The sequence below is a fragment of the Zootoca vivipara genome, chromosome 1 (assembly GCF_963506605.1).
Source record: "Zootoca vivipara chromosome 1, rZooViv1.1, whole genome shotgun sequence".
NCBI lineage: Eukaryota > Metazoa > Chordata > Lepidosauria > Squamata > Lacertidae > Zootoca > Zootoca vivipara.
Genome location: NC_083276.1, coordinates 110,623,645 through 110,640,621, shown reverse-complemented (window position 1 = coordinate 110,640,621; position 16,977 = coordinate 110,623,645). Strand labels below are relative to the sequence as shown.

At 45.0% G+C, this 16,977-nt stretch overlaps 1 protein-coding gene across 1 annotated transcript in view; it reads left to right on the top strand.

Annotated features, from left to right (window-relative positions):
• The window catches only part of ITGAV (integrin subunit alpha V), a 70,726-nt gene that overhangs the window by 44,576 nt on the left and 9,173 nt on the right, over nucleotides 1-16,977 (top strand). Inside the window, exons 18-28 of the mRNA XM_035133482.2 lie at nucleotides 60-197; nucleotides 644-711; nucleotides 4,578-4,725; nucleotides 7,882-7,974; nucleotides 8,152-8,231; nucleotides 9,527-9,607; nucleotides 9,729-9,834; nucleotides 11,159-11,317; nucleotides 12,022-12,135; nucleotides 15,210-15,323; nucleotides 15,417-15,527. Coding sequence (XP_034989373.1) covers nucleotides 60-197; nucleotides 644-711; nucleotides 4,578-4,725; nucleotides 7,882-7,974; nucleotides 8,152-8,231; nucleotides 9,527-9,607; nucleotides 9,729-9,834; nucleotides 11,159-11,317; nucleotides 12,022-12,135; nucleotides 15,210-15,323; nucleotides 15,417-15,527 — 1,212 coding nt within the window. The remainder of the gene's footprint in view (nucleotides 1-59; nucleotides 198-643; nucleotides 712-4,577; nucleotides 4,726-7,881; nucleotides 7,975-8,151; nucleotides 8,232-9,526; nucleotides 9,608-9,728; nucleotides 9,835-11,158; nucleotides 11,318-12,021; nucleotides 12,136-15,209; nucleotides 15,324-15,416; nucleotides 15,528-16,977) is intronic.

Genomic DNA, 16,977 nt, shown 5'->3' with positions numbered 1-16,977 from the left:
CCAGTATAATCGTGCAGTTTTCGTTTTCTAAAAGCAATTCTATTTTTGTTCTCCCTTAGGACGACTCCGAATTTAGAGACAAGCTTACTCCAATCACCATATTCATGGAATATCAGCTAGATTATAAAACGGCTATGGACTCTACTGGCTTGCAGCCCATCCTCAACCAGTTCACTCCTGCAAACGTTAGCAGACAGGTACAATGCTGAGAGATTTAATGGAGAAACGTACTTTTGAATTGGCAAGTTCTCATTTTAATTCTCATGGTTGTTCTTTTAAATGTTTGAAAACACACACACACACAAAAGCACAAGTTAACTTTGTTCCTTGGATGCGGCATCGCAGTGAAGTTTGAAATTCAATCTCCACAACACAGGAGAATGTGTTCTGTAACAGTTCCCCTCTGTCATTTGCCCTTTTCAGTGCCCGATAGCAGGTATACGCTGTTCAAAAAGCAAGGAAGCTGCAAATTTGCCCTTTGCTACTCCCTCTTATTACATAGGGAAAGGGTTTCACGTTAATAGTGCTAACTTTCCCACACAGGGTAAAAACATGGAGTATATAATGCATACATACAGTATTCTGATAGTCTGAACAATTCAAATATCATATACCTAATTACTATTATTATTTACATATTTAGGCTCATATTCTTCTGGACTGTGGTGAGGACAATGTCTGCCGTCCGGACTTGCAAGTGGCCGTGGACAGGTAGAGTCTAACTCTTCTGCAAAATGGACAATTAGTATAGTAAAGACATTTGACCCAGTTCATACAATCTCACTAAAATATGAGCAAGCCTTTCTCCCACACATGCAACCCCATTACTCCTCCTTTTCTGGCACGAGAATTCAGGAATCTTCTGATTAACCATGGTTTCCTGTTCCACCCGAACCAAGAAACTGTGGCTGCTAGCTTCAGGAAAATGCTAAGACACTGAACCAACTTCAAACCATGGTTCAATATCATGGCTTGTTCTAAAGCCGGTATGTTTCATGGTTTCGGCAAAATAAGAAACTTTGATTAATTTGAGGTTCATTGGTTTGATTGCTTGTGCTGTGAAGGGCAGAGTAAAGGAACAGTGCACATGGATGGGCTTTTCCATGTACATAAAGACAGTGTAAAATTCCTTTCCCTTATATCACATCTTCATTAGGTTACTGCTAAATAAAGGAGTGGTTCTGTGTCATTTTATCCAGCAGATGGCAGTGCTGTTTCTATGTGTATGTTTTGTGAGGCCTAGCTCTTTATAATTAGTTTATATCTAGGCAGGCCAGATACAATAGATTTTTGTACCTTTGCCAAGCTGCACGTACCCTCAGCCCCTCTTCTGCGCAGCAAAAGGCCCTCTTTATGCCCTGCTTTTGAGTTCTGAGAAAACTAGATGATCCTCAAGAACCTACATTTCTGTGATTCTCTGACTCTGCTGTTTAGCTGGAAACAACACGATACCTAGCCCTCTGCTATAGCTGGCCATTCAATTGTTTTTGTACAGTTCTGCTAATGTGTAGCATGACCTTGGCAGTTTACAAATGAAGTTGTTCCTGGGAGCACCTAGGAGAAGTGTTGCCATAGGCTCTTTCAAACGTTTAATGTGTTTTAGTGGGTAGGGAGTTACAGCGGTGGGTGGGCAGGTTTTTGTAATACTCTGGTGTCGAAGAAATGTGCTTGGGTGCATAGCTGCCAAGTCTCCCGTTTTCCCCGGGAAATCCCCGTTTTTCCAGCTGTTCCTAGCTGAAAAAACGGATTTTTTGTTTTTTCCTGGTTTATTCTGGCGCGGCGGCCATTTTGGAACTGGGCGGAGCATGCTCAGAAGCGACTTTTGATGTTGCTCTGCCCAGTTCCAAAATGGCTGCAGTGCGACTTCTGGCGCGTCGGCCATTTTGGAACTGGGCAAAGCAGCATCAAAAGTCACTTCTGAGCATGCTCCGCCCAGTTCCAAAATGGTGGCAGCTCTACTTCCGGTCTGCTATTTCCAGCCCGGTCCCTTCTTTCTCTGACAGCAACTTGGCAGGTATGCTTGGGTGGAGGAAGCATTTTCTGAAGGATGGACCATTTAGTTTGCTATTTTTGTGCTTGGGGAACACCTGTTTTTGAAAAGCACTCTGCTGATCTAATGGGTGCATTGTGAGAGTGATGCTAGCACCTCACTAGGCCTGAAGTCTCCAATGTGGCACCCTCGGACAGACTACCTAGTACCCACCCAGGCCCCCTATCCCCCCCCCATTTTTTAATTAGTTGGGTTTTTGTTTTGTTTTTTTGAAATTCTTTGGTTACAGGTGTCAGGTTTTTTTTGTGGAGGTGAGAGGCCTGTTTTGTTTTGCTATGTTTTAGTTTTGAGCCATTTAGAGGTTTTGCGGTGGGGGCAGTGTTTGTACATCACCACTTTTCTTCTGTGGAATGGGCATTTTGTGGTGCCTACAGATTTATTAGTTTCCCAAATATGCCCCCAGACTCAAGAAGGTTTTTGTGGGGAGGGGCTGTGCTAGGCTACGATTTTAAAACAGCTATGGAAACACATTGATCTAGAGCTAGGGTTGCCAGACTCAATAGAGGACAGGACTTCTGTGCCTTTAATTGCCCTGCTCTCTTTTGAGTCTGGGAACCTTAAAGAGAAACCAGCAGACCCTTTGCTTGGAAATTAAACAAAGGGTCTGCTGGTTTCTCTTTAAGGTTTCCAGACTCAAAAGAGAGCAGGGCAATTAAAGGCACAGAAGTCCTGTCCTCTATTGAGTCTGGCAACCCTATCTAGAGCACTGGTTCCCAACCTTTTTGAGAGGGCGATCCACAAGTCTAAATGTATTTGGCATGGTGACCCACTGATTATCACATGGATTTTGGACCTTAGACATTTGGCAGCTGTTGGTTTCGTGCATTTTAACTGCAAGTTTATATATATATATATATATATATATATATATATATATATATATATATAACAATTACTTGAGGCATCCAAGCAAAATTTTGCTTAATATCCCTATTTATGTGAGATTTGTTGAAATATTTATACTACGTACAAAGTTATTCATAGCTTTGTTTGTGAGAATGTAAGGACACCAACCATCTGATTGCAGGATATTCAATCACAAGTTATAAAAAATTATTGCATAAACATACAGATACACAAGCCATGTCAGATTTAAAAAAATAAAAGTATGAGTGGTTTTGACAATTTTATTCACAACGAAGTCCATCTTGGCAAGTATCAGTGGAGTGGCTGAGCTTGCATTTTGCCGAAGAGTAGATCAATGTGGGGTTTGATGGTTGTCAGACATAGTCTCAGATCATTATTGATACATAGCCTGCTTCTGTATTTTGTCTTCACAGCAGTCATTGCTGAAAAGGCTGTCTCACAAAGATATGTACTATCAAATGGCAACAGCATGGAGACTGCTTCATCAGCAAGCTCAGGGAACTTAGCAAAATTTAGCTAACCTCAATTTCCAAAAATTATCTTTGAGGGTCCTCATACATGACAGTTCGATGTTATTTTGGAACAAAACAACATGGCATCAGTTGCCAAATGGTTTTTGCACGTGTTCAGACTTCTGTTTCTAAGCAAACTTACCCTTTAACAAACCCTAGAAGCAGATTCAATCACTGTTCACCACAAGGTGCTCATACAGGAGGGATTTGGTGCATAAGATGCATGTTTTTAATGTTTGGTGCTGTATTGTTTTTAATATTCGGTTGGAAGCCACCCAGAGTGGCTGGGGAAGCCCAGCCAGATGGGCGGGGAATAAATAAATAAATTATTATTATTATTATTATTATTATTATTATTATTATTATTATTATTATTATTCCCTGTACAAGCACCTCACAGTGAGCTGTCACTGGATCTGCTGCCAGCTGTGACGATCATCCCAAATTTAGGGACAGCATAGAAGGAGTTAAAGGGATTAGCCAGTTAGAACCCTAGGGGACGGAGTTAGGGGGACTATATAAACCCACCCTGGGAAGAGGAGGGGGTTGTTGTGGGTTCTTGGAGGTTTGAGGAAGGGTGAAGGGGAGTTCTGAGAGGGGCTAGGGAGAGAGTCTGAGGGTGGGAGAGAGGTAGTGAGGTAAGAAGAAGGAAGAGATAGTCTGGAACTGTGATTGATTAAAAGCTGTAGGTATAGGCCAGTATAAAAACTGTTATTAAAGATAATAAGAACTATTCATTTGGAAACCACATGCTTATGTACTGAACTTCAATAAACACAGTTTGTTCCAACCTTATCCTTGACTGGAGTGAATGAAGAGATTTTCAGGCATATACTAGTTGGTGGAAGCGGGTAATTGATCAGTGGTTGGTGCAGGTACCAACGGACCGTCAAACGTCTGGGGGTTCTGTGCAGGTGGAGTGAACTGCCACACCCGCCCGCAGAGAGTGGCTCCCAAGTGTTAAAATGTCAGGCTCGAGCCCTTCAGACAAAACATTGTAAGAGGTATTCATCAGGCCCGTTAAGGATTAAAAGCAAACATTACTTGGGGTTTATTTGGGCCCACAAGCCACTTGCGGGTCACGACCCACAGGTTGAGAAACACTTGATTCAGAGGCCTCACTTTTGTTCCATATTGGTCTTGTGCAGTGATCAGAAGCAGATCTATATTGGGGATGAGAATCCTTTAACCCTAGTCGTCAATGCCGAGAACCTAGGAGAGGGAGCCTATGAAGCTGAACTCATTGTTACCGTCCCACCTCAAGCAGACTTCATTGGCATAGTTCGCAACAAGGAGGTAAGTCTAGTGAGTACGCTGTGAGCAGAGTTTATTGCAACAAGTTTGTGTTTATTTATCGCTGCCTTTATATCCCTTTCCTCCGGCTCCAGGTGGCATGCATGATTCTCCCTCTCCTCATTTTATTCTCACAACAACCCTGTGAGGTGGGTTCACCTGGCCCTAGGGTCACCCAGACAGCTTCAAGGCTTGAGCGGGGATTTGAACCCTGGTCTCCCAGGTCCTCTAAACCACTCTAAACCACTACACCAAACTGGCAATGCAGTGGTGTAAAATTAGACCCGTGCTAAGTGTCAAACCACATACACAGTCTTCCTTTGTTTGTTGGAGTCTACTTGGGTTTTTGATATCACGTATCTGGTTGCTGACAAAAGGGTGTTGTGGAACCAACGTTCTGCAGCCTGCCATCCTCCTCAGTGTGTTTTGGACCACAAGTCTCATCACCACTGAGAGAGCTAATGGGAGCCCAGCAAAACCTGGAAGGTACCAGTTTGGGGGAGTTTGCTATAGAAGTTTACTGCTATGGGTTTGCGTTATGGTCTGCAGTCCTACCTACCAATCCTGTGGTGGCAAGTCTGGTGCAGGAGACAGATTGTTGTATTTTGAAATAATCTGCGTACACAGATCCCTGCTCAACTGTAGACCCACTGTGTGGCTCACTATCTCTTGGTATCAATTGCTCATTGCGAAATGAAAAAGGGCAGTACAAATGAGATCTCAGTTCAGTCGTGCTCTTAGCACAAATGTGTATGCTATTTGGGGAGGGAGAGGTATGCAAGAAAAAAAACATCAGCTGCATTGGTTTCCGAAAACCCTTTCTACATGATGCTTGGCTCATGCGGCTGCATTTCAAGCAATTGATGTGGGAAGTAGCAATATGAGTGGCTACTCACATGATCAGAAGATCCGTACATTACAAATGGGGCACGGAATAAGATTGCTAGGGAAGCAGCTCTGGGCAACTACAGTGAGCTTTAGACAGGACCATTCATTGAGCTTCGGGCTCCTAAGCATGGGTTTGAACTTAGGTCTCCCACATCCCAAACCATAGTTCTGTCTACCATGTCACACACTCTCATCAAGCGCTACTTCAGTGTAGCTCAAACTTTCACTTGGCGGGGGGTGGGGGGGTGGGGCTTTCTTGCCTCTGCATCCTGGTTCCTTCATGTAATTTCACATTATAAATACTGTATATTCCTGCGTATAGGACTTCTTTTTAACCCAGGAAAATCTTCTCAAAAGTCGGGGGTCGTCTTATACACCGGGTCGTATTTCTTATACAGCGAGTATATCCCAAACTCTATATTTTAACTGGAAAAGTTGGGGGTCGTCTTATGCGCCCAGTCGTCTTATACGCCGGAATATACGGGTATAATCATTTTCCTTCATTCAAAATGTCTACTTGGCATTTAAAGTAAGGAAGTTGTTAGGCAAAGCTTAAAAGTGCCACCTTTTGTGGCTATTTTGCTTCATCCCTTTTAGTTGATCATATGGTGCTGGTGAACAGTGTGGACCTGCCAGCTGGAAGATAAACCTGGATGATCCTCTCCTAAACTGGGAGAGAAGTGTCTTGTCTAGCAACAGTGAGCAGTCTGTACATAGCGAGCCAGGCTGCTAAGACAAAGCTATTTCTGTTGAGGCGCTTAGAGCCACACATTTGGTAATTAAATTAATTCAGGCTCATCCTCTTATTATACCTTGGGAAATGAACGGGGCGATCCCAAGGGACTGGGATAAGTGCCTTAGCTGTTGCTGTTTTGTCCCCAACGTGGCAATAATTAAGACTGTACAACTCAATAAATGCACCACAAAAATCCTGCCACGTCAAGATTCCCCCCCTATGATGCATTCAGGATTTCCTTCAGAGTTGTTAGCAACTGACTGTATTGGTATCTTATAGAAGATTTAGGAGCCAAAGTTCTAGGTGAAGTTTTAAAAAATAAATGTTTTGGTAATACAGTCATACCTTGGAAGTCGAACAGAATCCGTTCCGGAAGTCCGTTCGACTTCCAAAACGTTCAAAAACCAAAGCACGGCTTCTGATTGGCTGCAGGAAGCTCCTCCAGCCAATCAGAAGCCGCGGAAGCCCCATCGGACGTTCAGGTTCCAAAGAACGTTCGCAACACTCACTTCCAGGTTTGCGGCATTCAGGAGCCAAAACGTTCGACTTGCAAGGCATTCAGGATCCAAGGTATGACTGTGTGACGTTTACCTATGTATAGTGCTGGAGGGAAAATAGTTAACTGGGTGACCCAATCAGAACCCAAGGGGGTGGAGTCAGAGGGACTATAAAAACCAGCCCTGAGGGGTAGTACAGGGGGTTGTTGAGTGAAGAGGTGGTTTGGGTTGGGTGGTTGGTTGGAAAGGGGGTCTGTGGGTAGGCTGAGTTAGGGTAGTGGAAGAAGCTGAGGGAGGAACAGTTAATAGCTAATAAGATCAATTAAATAACTGACAGGGTGGATAGTGAGTGGGAGCAGGCAACCAAAGATTGTACTTGTCTGTGACCGTTTATGAAACCACACGCTTGTTAAACTGTACTCAATAAACATCAGTTTTATGTTCCTAGTTAATACTGACTGGACTCAGTATTTTCCCAGGCAGGGCCTGGGTGGTGGCAGCGGATCCTTAAAGTGGTGGCACAGGGATCAATAGACGGTGAAACGTCCGGGGACCCTGTGTGATCGCCACAGACTGTAATATTGCCTAAGTAATGGAGCTGGCCTGGCTAGAGTACTGATGAAATGTCGCTGCCTTAAAGAAAGCAGCATTGCCCATTTGGAAGCCATTTTGGTGTTGTCAGTACAGTTCCAAACTTGGACCTGGGTTCAAATCCCTCTTTAGTCATATCACAATGGAACAAATCACTCTTTCCCTCTCTTACTTCTAGATAAGTGTGTGCTTAGAGATTGCAGCCTGATAATGGATTATTTTCTCTGGACTTGAGAAACACTAGTGATCTTTGCACCACACTTGCCAGCGGAGAGACAGGTTCTGAACCCTAAAATGTCATGTTTGATAGACCGCTCATAACCATTGGGAGTGCTAAAGAATTCATTGTAGACAATAAATATCATTATATGTCAGAAGGAGAACCTGCTTAGAGAATGATAAGTGTTGTGCTCTTCTCTGAAAACAGTCGCCTTTGTTTCACTGCAGGATTTGGCAAGGCTTTCATGCGCATTTAAAACTGAGAATAAAACCCGGCTAGTTGTCTGCGACCTTGGGAATCCAATGAAAGCAGGAACAAAAGTAAGAATTAACAAAAAAAAGGAGAACCCTATGCCTACAGCAGCGGGGTTTGCTGGTTTGGGAGGCAGCCTCATACTGACTGCCTTTTGGTTAATTGGATCAGCCACACGATGGGTTAAACCAACCTCTTTCCAACTGTCACATGTTAAATCCTGTACATCTTCTTTTCTGTTCAAGCTTTCAGCCGGCCTTCATTTTAGTGTTCATCAGGAATCTGAGATGGACACCTTTGTGAAGTTTGATCTACAGATTCGTAGGTATGGAGCACTGTGTACTCACCTGTCTAATAACTGGGGCTGCTATTGAAACAGGAGGGGGGGGAGACAGGAATTAACAGAATTAAATTATAAATAATAGTAATATTACTGTCCAGGGCTGGCTCTAGGGGTAGGCTGGGTGGTGCGGGGTAGCAGGGTGCTGCGCAGCGAAGCCGCACGGAAACCACGCTGTGCACTGCGCCCGCCCACCAGCTGCGGGAAGAAGCGGGGCGGGGCGCCGGAGCGATCTGCGTACCATGGCGCCAGGGCGCCTGACCTGCTTAAGACGGCCCTGTTATTGTCTGTAAGAATATTAAATTGCAACAATGTAATTATATGGTGCATATATGCACACTCACACACACATTTCCAATTTAATACCACCGACTTCCCTTTTTAGCCATTTTCTTAATTTATTTAAAAGCATGCATGCGTATCTTACATATTTCACAAATCTCCAAGCACTGTGCAGTCTAAAAACAAACAATATATCATTAAAACATTTTCCCCGTTAATGTCATAAATGAAATCTTGTTTGAGGATCTTCTTGTACCTGTGGCCTTTTGCATTTAAAAGGCCGCTTCCTCTCTTCCAGAATCTATTGTTTTAAAAACCTGCAATCTGCCTAACATCAGTCAGGACTGCATTGCCAATATATTACATTTAACCGCAAAGACTGAGATACTCAGCATATTAGTCGGCATATGCTGTAAAAGGAATGTATTGATTTGAGCATCTCCAAAATGGAATATACAGAGTGAGTTGGAGAGAGAGAGAGAGAGAAAGAAGAGTGTTTATATTGGCTTGCATTCCTCTTTTAAATGGCTGTCCATTTAAAGACCAATGAAACTTCTGGCCAGAGAGAGCCTGACACATTTTGTTACCTGAGGCAAAAAAAATCCAGAGGTTGGCCCCTGCAAATACAAATACAATAACTAAATTGACAGTTTGCTGCCCTTTAAATGCAGAGATAGGAAACCTATGGCCCTCCTGATAATGTTGCACTCCAACTCCCATCAGCCCCAAGCAGCATCACCAGTGACTGGGGAAGATCAGAGTCATAGCCCAACAATGTCTGGAAGGCCACTGGCTTCCCACCCCTGATTTAAAACAATGGCGTAATGAAAGGAGAACTCAGAAAGCAGCCACTCTTCAGGCATCGCAGGAGAAGCAACTCACTTGAAATGGGCTACTGAACTGAACCGTGTGCTTTCAGCGCATACCGCTTGTAGGGTAGAACCTCCTTCGACAGCAGCACATGACTTGACTTGCTGTGCCATTGCATTGTTTCACAGCTCTAACATGTACAACAACCTAAGCCCCGTGACATCTTATCAGGTGGACCTGGCCATCTCAGCAGTTGTCGAAATCAGAGGGTGAGTGATGGCCTTGGTGCCATTTTAGCTGGTGCCTCGTTTCCTTCGTTTTGCAATTACACGGCTTATGCTGCATGCTCACAGTGCCTGGTGGTTATTGTGCGCTCCTTGTGTAATTTAGGGTTTCTTCTCCGGATCATCTTTTCCTCCCAATTCCTAATTGGCAACCCAAGGAGAATCCAGAAACGGAGGATGACATCGGGCCTCTGGTTCAACACATCTACGAGGTAAATCTGTGCTCAAGGCTGTAACCAGAAGGCCATGCCTGCTAGGATCATGCCTTACCTCTTGCCAGAATGGCATAGCTGCCAAGTACCCCGTATTTCCCGGGAAACCCCCCGTTTTTACTTACCGTTTCCCGGAGGTCTCCCATTCCAGCTCCTCTCCCGTTAAATTCCCTTATTTTTGTTCCTGTCGGCGGCCATTTTTCTGGTGCCGCTTTGCCCATCTATGGGCACCAGAAAATGGCCGGCGCCGGAAGTCGTGTCTATGCATGTCCGGAAGTGCGTAGGCGCAACTTCCGGTGTTGCTTTGCCCATTTATGGGCACCGAAAATGGCCGGCGCTGACACCGGAAGTTGTGTCTGCGCACTTCCGGACATGCGTAGACGCGACATCCGGCGCCGGCCATTTTCTGGTGCCCATAGATGGGCAAAGCGACACCGGAAGTTGCGTCTACACACTTCCGGACATGCGTAGACGCGACTTCCGGCGCCAGTGCCAGCCATTTTCGGTGCCCATAGATGGGCAAAGCGACACCGGAAGTTGCATCTACGCAACTTTCAGTGTCACACGGCTGCCGATCCCGGATTTCTCCGCCAGGTACTTGGCAGCTATGCAGAATGGTAAACTAATCAGATGACCTTGTGGGCTGCAAACCTGCAGAGTGAGGTCCACCAGGCAGCTTAGTACTGTATGCAAGGATGTCACACATCACGGGGTGTTCATGCATTTAAGGTACCGAGACCACCCTTCTGCCCTCCTCTCTCCCCCAGAATCAGAACAGAAAGACTTAAAAGCATGCCTGAAGAATGTGTTACCTGCCAAGCCAAACACAACCCATGAGTCACTGTACTGTAGCCTGCCAGGTGCTTCACAACCTTTGGGCAGTATTTAACATAACAGATATGCATTACAAAAGCGTTACACAAGGGCTTTGGGAGACCTGAGGAGTGGGGCGGGATTTTCTGTTCTAACATCTGTAGTGGCAGGTGGCCCAGTTCTGAAGCAATGTCACACAGCCTTGAGATAGGTAAGAGCAAAGGGATTTGCTGTGGTCAACCGGATGTTGGCCCTCCAGAGGTTATTGGACTGCAGCTTCTATCATCCCCAGCCAACATGAGCGGTGGTCAGGAATGAGGGGAGTTGTAGTCCAACAACATCTGGATGGCCGTTTAAATAGCATAGGACTGCCTGGCTACGCCCACAGACAAGTTGGGGGGCATTTGTACCGGCATATGCCACAATAGCCGTAGGAGGGGATAGGATTGTGCTGCAAGAGTGAAAATAGCATCGTTCGTCGTGGTCATTTGTTTTTCCTGCCTCTCACTAGCTCAGAAACAATGGCCCGAGTGCTGTCAGCAAAGTGATGCTCAATCTTCAGTGGCCTTACAAGTACAACAACAACACCCTGTTGTATATTATGGAATATGAAATTGAAGGCCCCATGAACTGCACTTCCGATATGGAAATTAACCCGCTAAAAATTAAGGTATGTAAATGGAAAGCATCTTCAGATTTTTCCGTGTACTGAGCAATCCATCTGTCTTGAATGTTTAAAGCAATACAAATCATTGTTAATGGTTATAATGTTAAAGAATATTCAACTTCATTGTCATCAAAAGGGGGAGCGGGGGATCCAGCGGGTGTTAGCTTGTATCTGCTCAAATGCTTGGGCAAAGAGGTTCTTCTGTGCAAATGTTGAGCGAATTCGTTAGAGAAGAGATATACAGGGTGAAATGAAGTGACCTGGGGAGGGTGATGCTGCAAACATACTCTCACCTCGTCTGCTCAGCAGCATAGACCAGGCATCCCCAAACTGCGGCCCTCCAGATGTTTTGGCCTACAACTCCCATGATCCCTAGCTAAGAGGACCAGTGGTCAGGGATGATGGGAATTGTAGTCCAAAACATCTGGAGGGCCGAAGTTTGGGGGTGCCTGGCATAGACCTTCCCCACTAAAGATCTGGTTGATGTCACCTCACTCCCTAACCAGCCCATCCCCTTGTGGGCTCACTTGACAACAGCAGTTCCCTGAATGTGGACAGGGCAAGTGACCATTTCAAAATGGCTGTGGGCTTTTTGGTATCTCGTTTATCGCTCTCGATTTCCAGTGTATGCTGCTCACCCATCCACAAAGTGTTTAGGGATGTGTCACCAATCCGTACTGATAACCGAACCCTTCTTGATGCTGTAGATGTCAACGCCTCACCAAGATGAAAAGAATGAAACAACGAATGAAGGAGATAGCCGCAGTCACAATGTCAACCGGAGGGACCTAAGCGCAGCTGAGGGAGATGTACAAACTTTGGTAAAGTCTGTTTATTGGTTTGTTTGAGAATCCTAGGTATGCTTCATGTGTCCCAAGGTATTGCTCTGTAAAGCAAATTCTGATATAGATGCATAGGCCCTGATTGACCATGATGGACAGATTGGTTAGGGAAACCCTGAGAAAAGAGGTGAGCAAGCTGGTGGGATGGTTGTCCAAACCTTTGGCAGCCTGCCTCTGTCTTTAGGTAAAGATGCCTAGGCTCTACTGCCTCACTCACAGGAGATCGAAACTGATCGGATGCTTTTTGATGAGTAGAGACCTGCTATATGGTACCTATGTAATGCAAGACATCCTGATTAACACAAAACATGCAACATGGTGTATTTGAACATCTCTCAGTGTAGGGGCTGGAGAGGCTGATTAAATTACTGTCCAAAATACTGGAGAACCACTGCCAGTCAACATAGATGGACAAATGATCTGACTCAGTATAAGGCAGTTCCTATCATTGAATCAAGATTTGAGTTGGACTAGGGGAAGACTGTTAGGGGCATACATCACGACAGGGGAGTATGTGAGAATGAGAGAGAATATGTTACATAGCTCCCTTTGGATATTTAGCAATGCAAGTTCCCCTTACCAGAGATACCTGTGAACTACAGATAATTTTGCCTTGATGATGATGGTGGTGGTGGTGATGATGATGATGATACTTTTATTATCTATACCCCACCCATCTGGCTGGGTTTCCCCAGCCACCCTGGACAGCTTACAGCATATTTTAAAGCATAATAAAACATCAGGTGTATGTTTCTAGGTGTGTAGTGATGCTTCTAGGTGTATAGTGTCAGGTGTGTTGGCTCAGCACTATTTAAATCTGCAAATTACATGGGGTTTTTTAATCTAAATTCCCTTTCTGAAGGAGCCCAGTGAATTAAGCAGGGTTGCAGAATCCAAATCGTTGCAGACACTACTCTACAACTTTGCACCTCTTCTTTTGCAGGCACTGTTTTTGGTTTGGTCCTAATTTGCACACCAGCAGAGGTTGCCACCAGGGGTTGCAATAAAAATGGTCAGCCAGGACTGTACCAACCCTAAGATTCATAGCACTGTAAGGTTGGAAGGGACCCGACTCTATGAAAAATTCCTGAGGGCCATTTTACAGTGACCTTGGCATATATTGCTTGCTAGGTTACGTTTCTCAAATTCAAAACCTCTTAGAGCCTGAGTATTGCAATTCTAGTTCCCTGGGGTGTTCCACTCGCAATGCCTCTGACAAAAATCCTTATACGGAATGATTTATAACCACTACAACAACTGATTCAGACTGAGCACGCTAAGCTCATTTGGAGTTCTCAGGTGTAACTCATTTACATGTGTGTAAATACTTTGCATGGTACGAATCTAATCAAACACATGACTTAGATAACCCAGAGTCACAAAATCCTAACACAAATGGTGCACATCTACATCCTTTGCCACTGACATATTCCCCCATCCCCTCTGCATTTGGGTGACAGCAATGGCAATTTGAAATGCAACATGCATGCCTGCAGCTGCTGCTCCAACATTTTCCCCATGATCAGGAGGAAGAGGTTACAACATTGAATCAGCCACTGCAGGGTAGCAAATATTGGATTTTAATGGCTCTAGCGAGAGATGATTTAATGCTGCATGTTTATTGTACTTCAGATGCCTGTGATATATGAGGTGCAAACCTCTACATCTGATTTGCCAGCTTGACAAATAATTCATTGTTCCAAGCCTTTCCAGGAATGGAAAAGTCAAGGACAATGGGATTCTAAAAATCAAGTGTTGATGACTTACCTTTGGACCTTGTGGTTTCACAGTTCAAGGGTGCTGCCTCCTGTGTCCAAAAGGTGCTTTATTATTGTAGGTATGATGAAAAGGAGGGACCCAGGTGGCGCTGTGGGTTAAACCACAGAGCCTAGGGCTTGCTGTTCAGAAGGTCAGCGGTTTGAATCCCTGTGACGGGGTGAGCTCCCGTTGCTCGGTCCCAGCTCCTGCCAACCTAGCAGTTCGAAAGCACGTCAAAATGCAAGTAGATAAATAGGAACCGCTACAGGGGGAAGGTAAACGGCATTTCCGTGTGCTGCTCTGGTTTGCCAGAAGCGGCTTTGTCATGCTGGCCACATGACCTGGAAGCTATACGCCGGCTCCCTCGGCCAATAATGCGAGATGAGCGCGCAACCCCAGAGTCGGTCACGACTGGACCTAATGGTCAGGGGTCCCTTTACCTCTTACCTTTATGATGAAAAGGAAAGCACAAAAAAGAGGCACCCTTGTTCTTCTCCACCTTAATTTTGCTTGGGTGTGTTCATGAAAAATGGGCATTTTTTTAAAAAAGCATTTTGAATTTCCATGGTGTCACTTAACAAAAAATAATTCCATCCTATACCGATGGAACTATTTCTGTTTCTTCTCTCTCTCTGTCCACATTTCATCTCAAGTGCCCTCATTCATGGAACATTCATCTCTCCCCACCCACAGCAATAGATAAGACATGGATAGAGGAGGTGCAAGCAACACATGAGATCTCTTCCTGCTGTTTCTTTGAAGCATCCAGGGTAGCTTTGACAGTCTGTTCTCTAGCTGAAGAAACTGGAGCAGAAAAGGGAATGAGATAACAGGCAGAAATGTCGTTTCATGCCAGTCTACTTACATGAAATAAACATCTTCAAGTTGCTGTTAGTTCCCAGACATTTTGGTGAATGCTATAGTGGAAATGGATGTACTGTAGGTAAATTTAGCCAGGGAGATCTAGCTAAAAATGGTTCAGGAGCATATGCTTTTAATTCACACTTTACTCCCTTTACCCAAACTTCAGCATTTGGTATGAATATCACACAAGTCACCAGCAGCGTAATTCAAAGTCTCGCTGCATTGGTGCCCAAACAGGGTGTAGTAGTTGTTACACCACGGAACATGCTAGGTCACCATTGTAGTAATAACAGCATTAGAAGCAGCTCTCAGGATCCAACACATAAGAAATAAATCAAGAAGTAAATGGAAGCATGGATAGCTCTGGTACCAGTTCCCTTTGAACATAACATCTGAAAACTCATGTACCTCTCCTATTGTTTTAACCTTAGGGCTGCGGAACTGCAGAATGTTTAAAGATATTCTGTCAAGTGGGTCGCCTAGAGAAGGAGAAGACGGCAATTCTGTATTTAAAATCTCGCCTTTGGACTCAGACCTTCATGAACGTAAGCATCCATTGCTGTTTCTACGACATCTGCCTGCCCCTGAATAATATGGGTTCTAATTTGACATTTTCTTTCTTATCATTCCAATCACAGAAAGAATACCAGAACCACTCCTATTCTCTCAAATCATCCGCTTCCTTCAGCGTTATTGAGTTCCCTTACAAGAATCTTTCCTTTCCTGAAGATGTCCACAATTCTACAATAGTAAGCTATTTGATATTCAAAATTAGCGCGACCCAGGGCAACACAATTAAGCTGAAAAAAGTTGTCAAAATGAAACACACATCTGATCTGCTTCCAATGTTTTTACTGTGCTATATTAAATCGTGGATTGTTGGGCTCATTCAGTTTTATCGCATGCTGCTGAAGCTTTTAATTAAATTTTAGCCTTCAATTAAAAGCTTTAGATGCAGCCTTCACCCTGCTGCTCCAGAATGGGCTCATGTCTGGCGCTGGCATACAGAATAGCATTGGCGTAGAACTCTGAGCCAGCCCATTGCATTGCAATCGACTAATCATACAATTGCAGACCCAATCCTATGCATGTTTACTTAGGACAGGCTTCGGCAACATTTTCTGCCCGTGGGCCGGAGGATTCCCACGGACTATTGTCCGTGGGCCGGACATGGGCCGCACATGTGCAGAAGCAATTTCTGGTGCCGCGCTGCCCATGTCTGGAACACCGGAAATGGCTTCTGCGTATGTCGCGGCTGCGCAGAAGCAATTTCTGGCGCTGCGGACATTTTGGAAATGGGCAGCGCAGCACCAGAAATCGCTTCTGTGCATGTACGTGACTGCGCAGAAGCGATTTCAGGTGCTGGCTTCCCATTTCCAAAATGTCCGCAGCGCCAGAAATCGCTTCTGCGGCTGCATAGACGCGATTTTCGGCGCTGCTCGGCGAGTCCCTGTGTCGCGCTGTTCCGGTTTACCGCAGCGTGCGGGGGACTTGCCGAGTGGGTGGCTCGGTTCACGGGAGGCCCATGGGTTGGATAAACAGCCTCCATGGGCCGTATCTGGCCCATGGGACGGAGGTTGCTGATGCCTGACTTAGGATATATATGTTCTATCGAGGCTTATTTCCATGTAAATGTGCACAAGATTGCAGCCCTGAACTTCAGCAAATTTATCACCATCAAAGCCAGCAATATTAAGCTAGACAGCATGGAGGCTTCAGTGGTGTTTAATTGGCCCTAATAACCTTCCCCAAATGGAGGAACTACAATTGTACTTTGGTTTTCGAACAGCTAAGTTCTTGATTGTTTTGGCTCACGAACGCCACAAACCCAAATGGTTTGCGAACTATTTTTGGAAGCCAAACATCCAACGGGGCTTTGCAGCTTCTGATTGGCTGCAGGAGCTTCCTGCAGCCAATCAGAAGCCGCACTTTGGTTTCCGAACATTTTGGAAGTCGAACGGACTTCCGGAACAGATTCCGTTTGACTTCCAAGATATGACTGTACTTCTGTTCATGGAAGGCTTTTGCTCCAGGAGCAGGGAGACAATTCTGAAATTCTTCCAAACCTCCACAGCAGATTTTCAGAGGGTGCAAGGGGCTGCGGGGCAAAGGAGGGTACTGATTAAGCTTGCCTCTCCCACTTCTGCCATCAAGTGTCCTGTGAGTGAATACCACTCAAGCATATTCCCATCAGTGGGT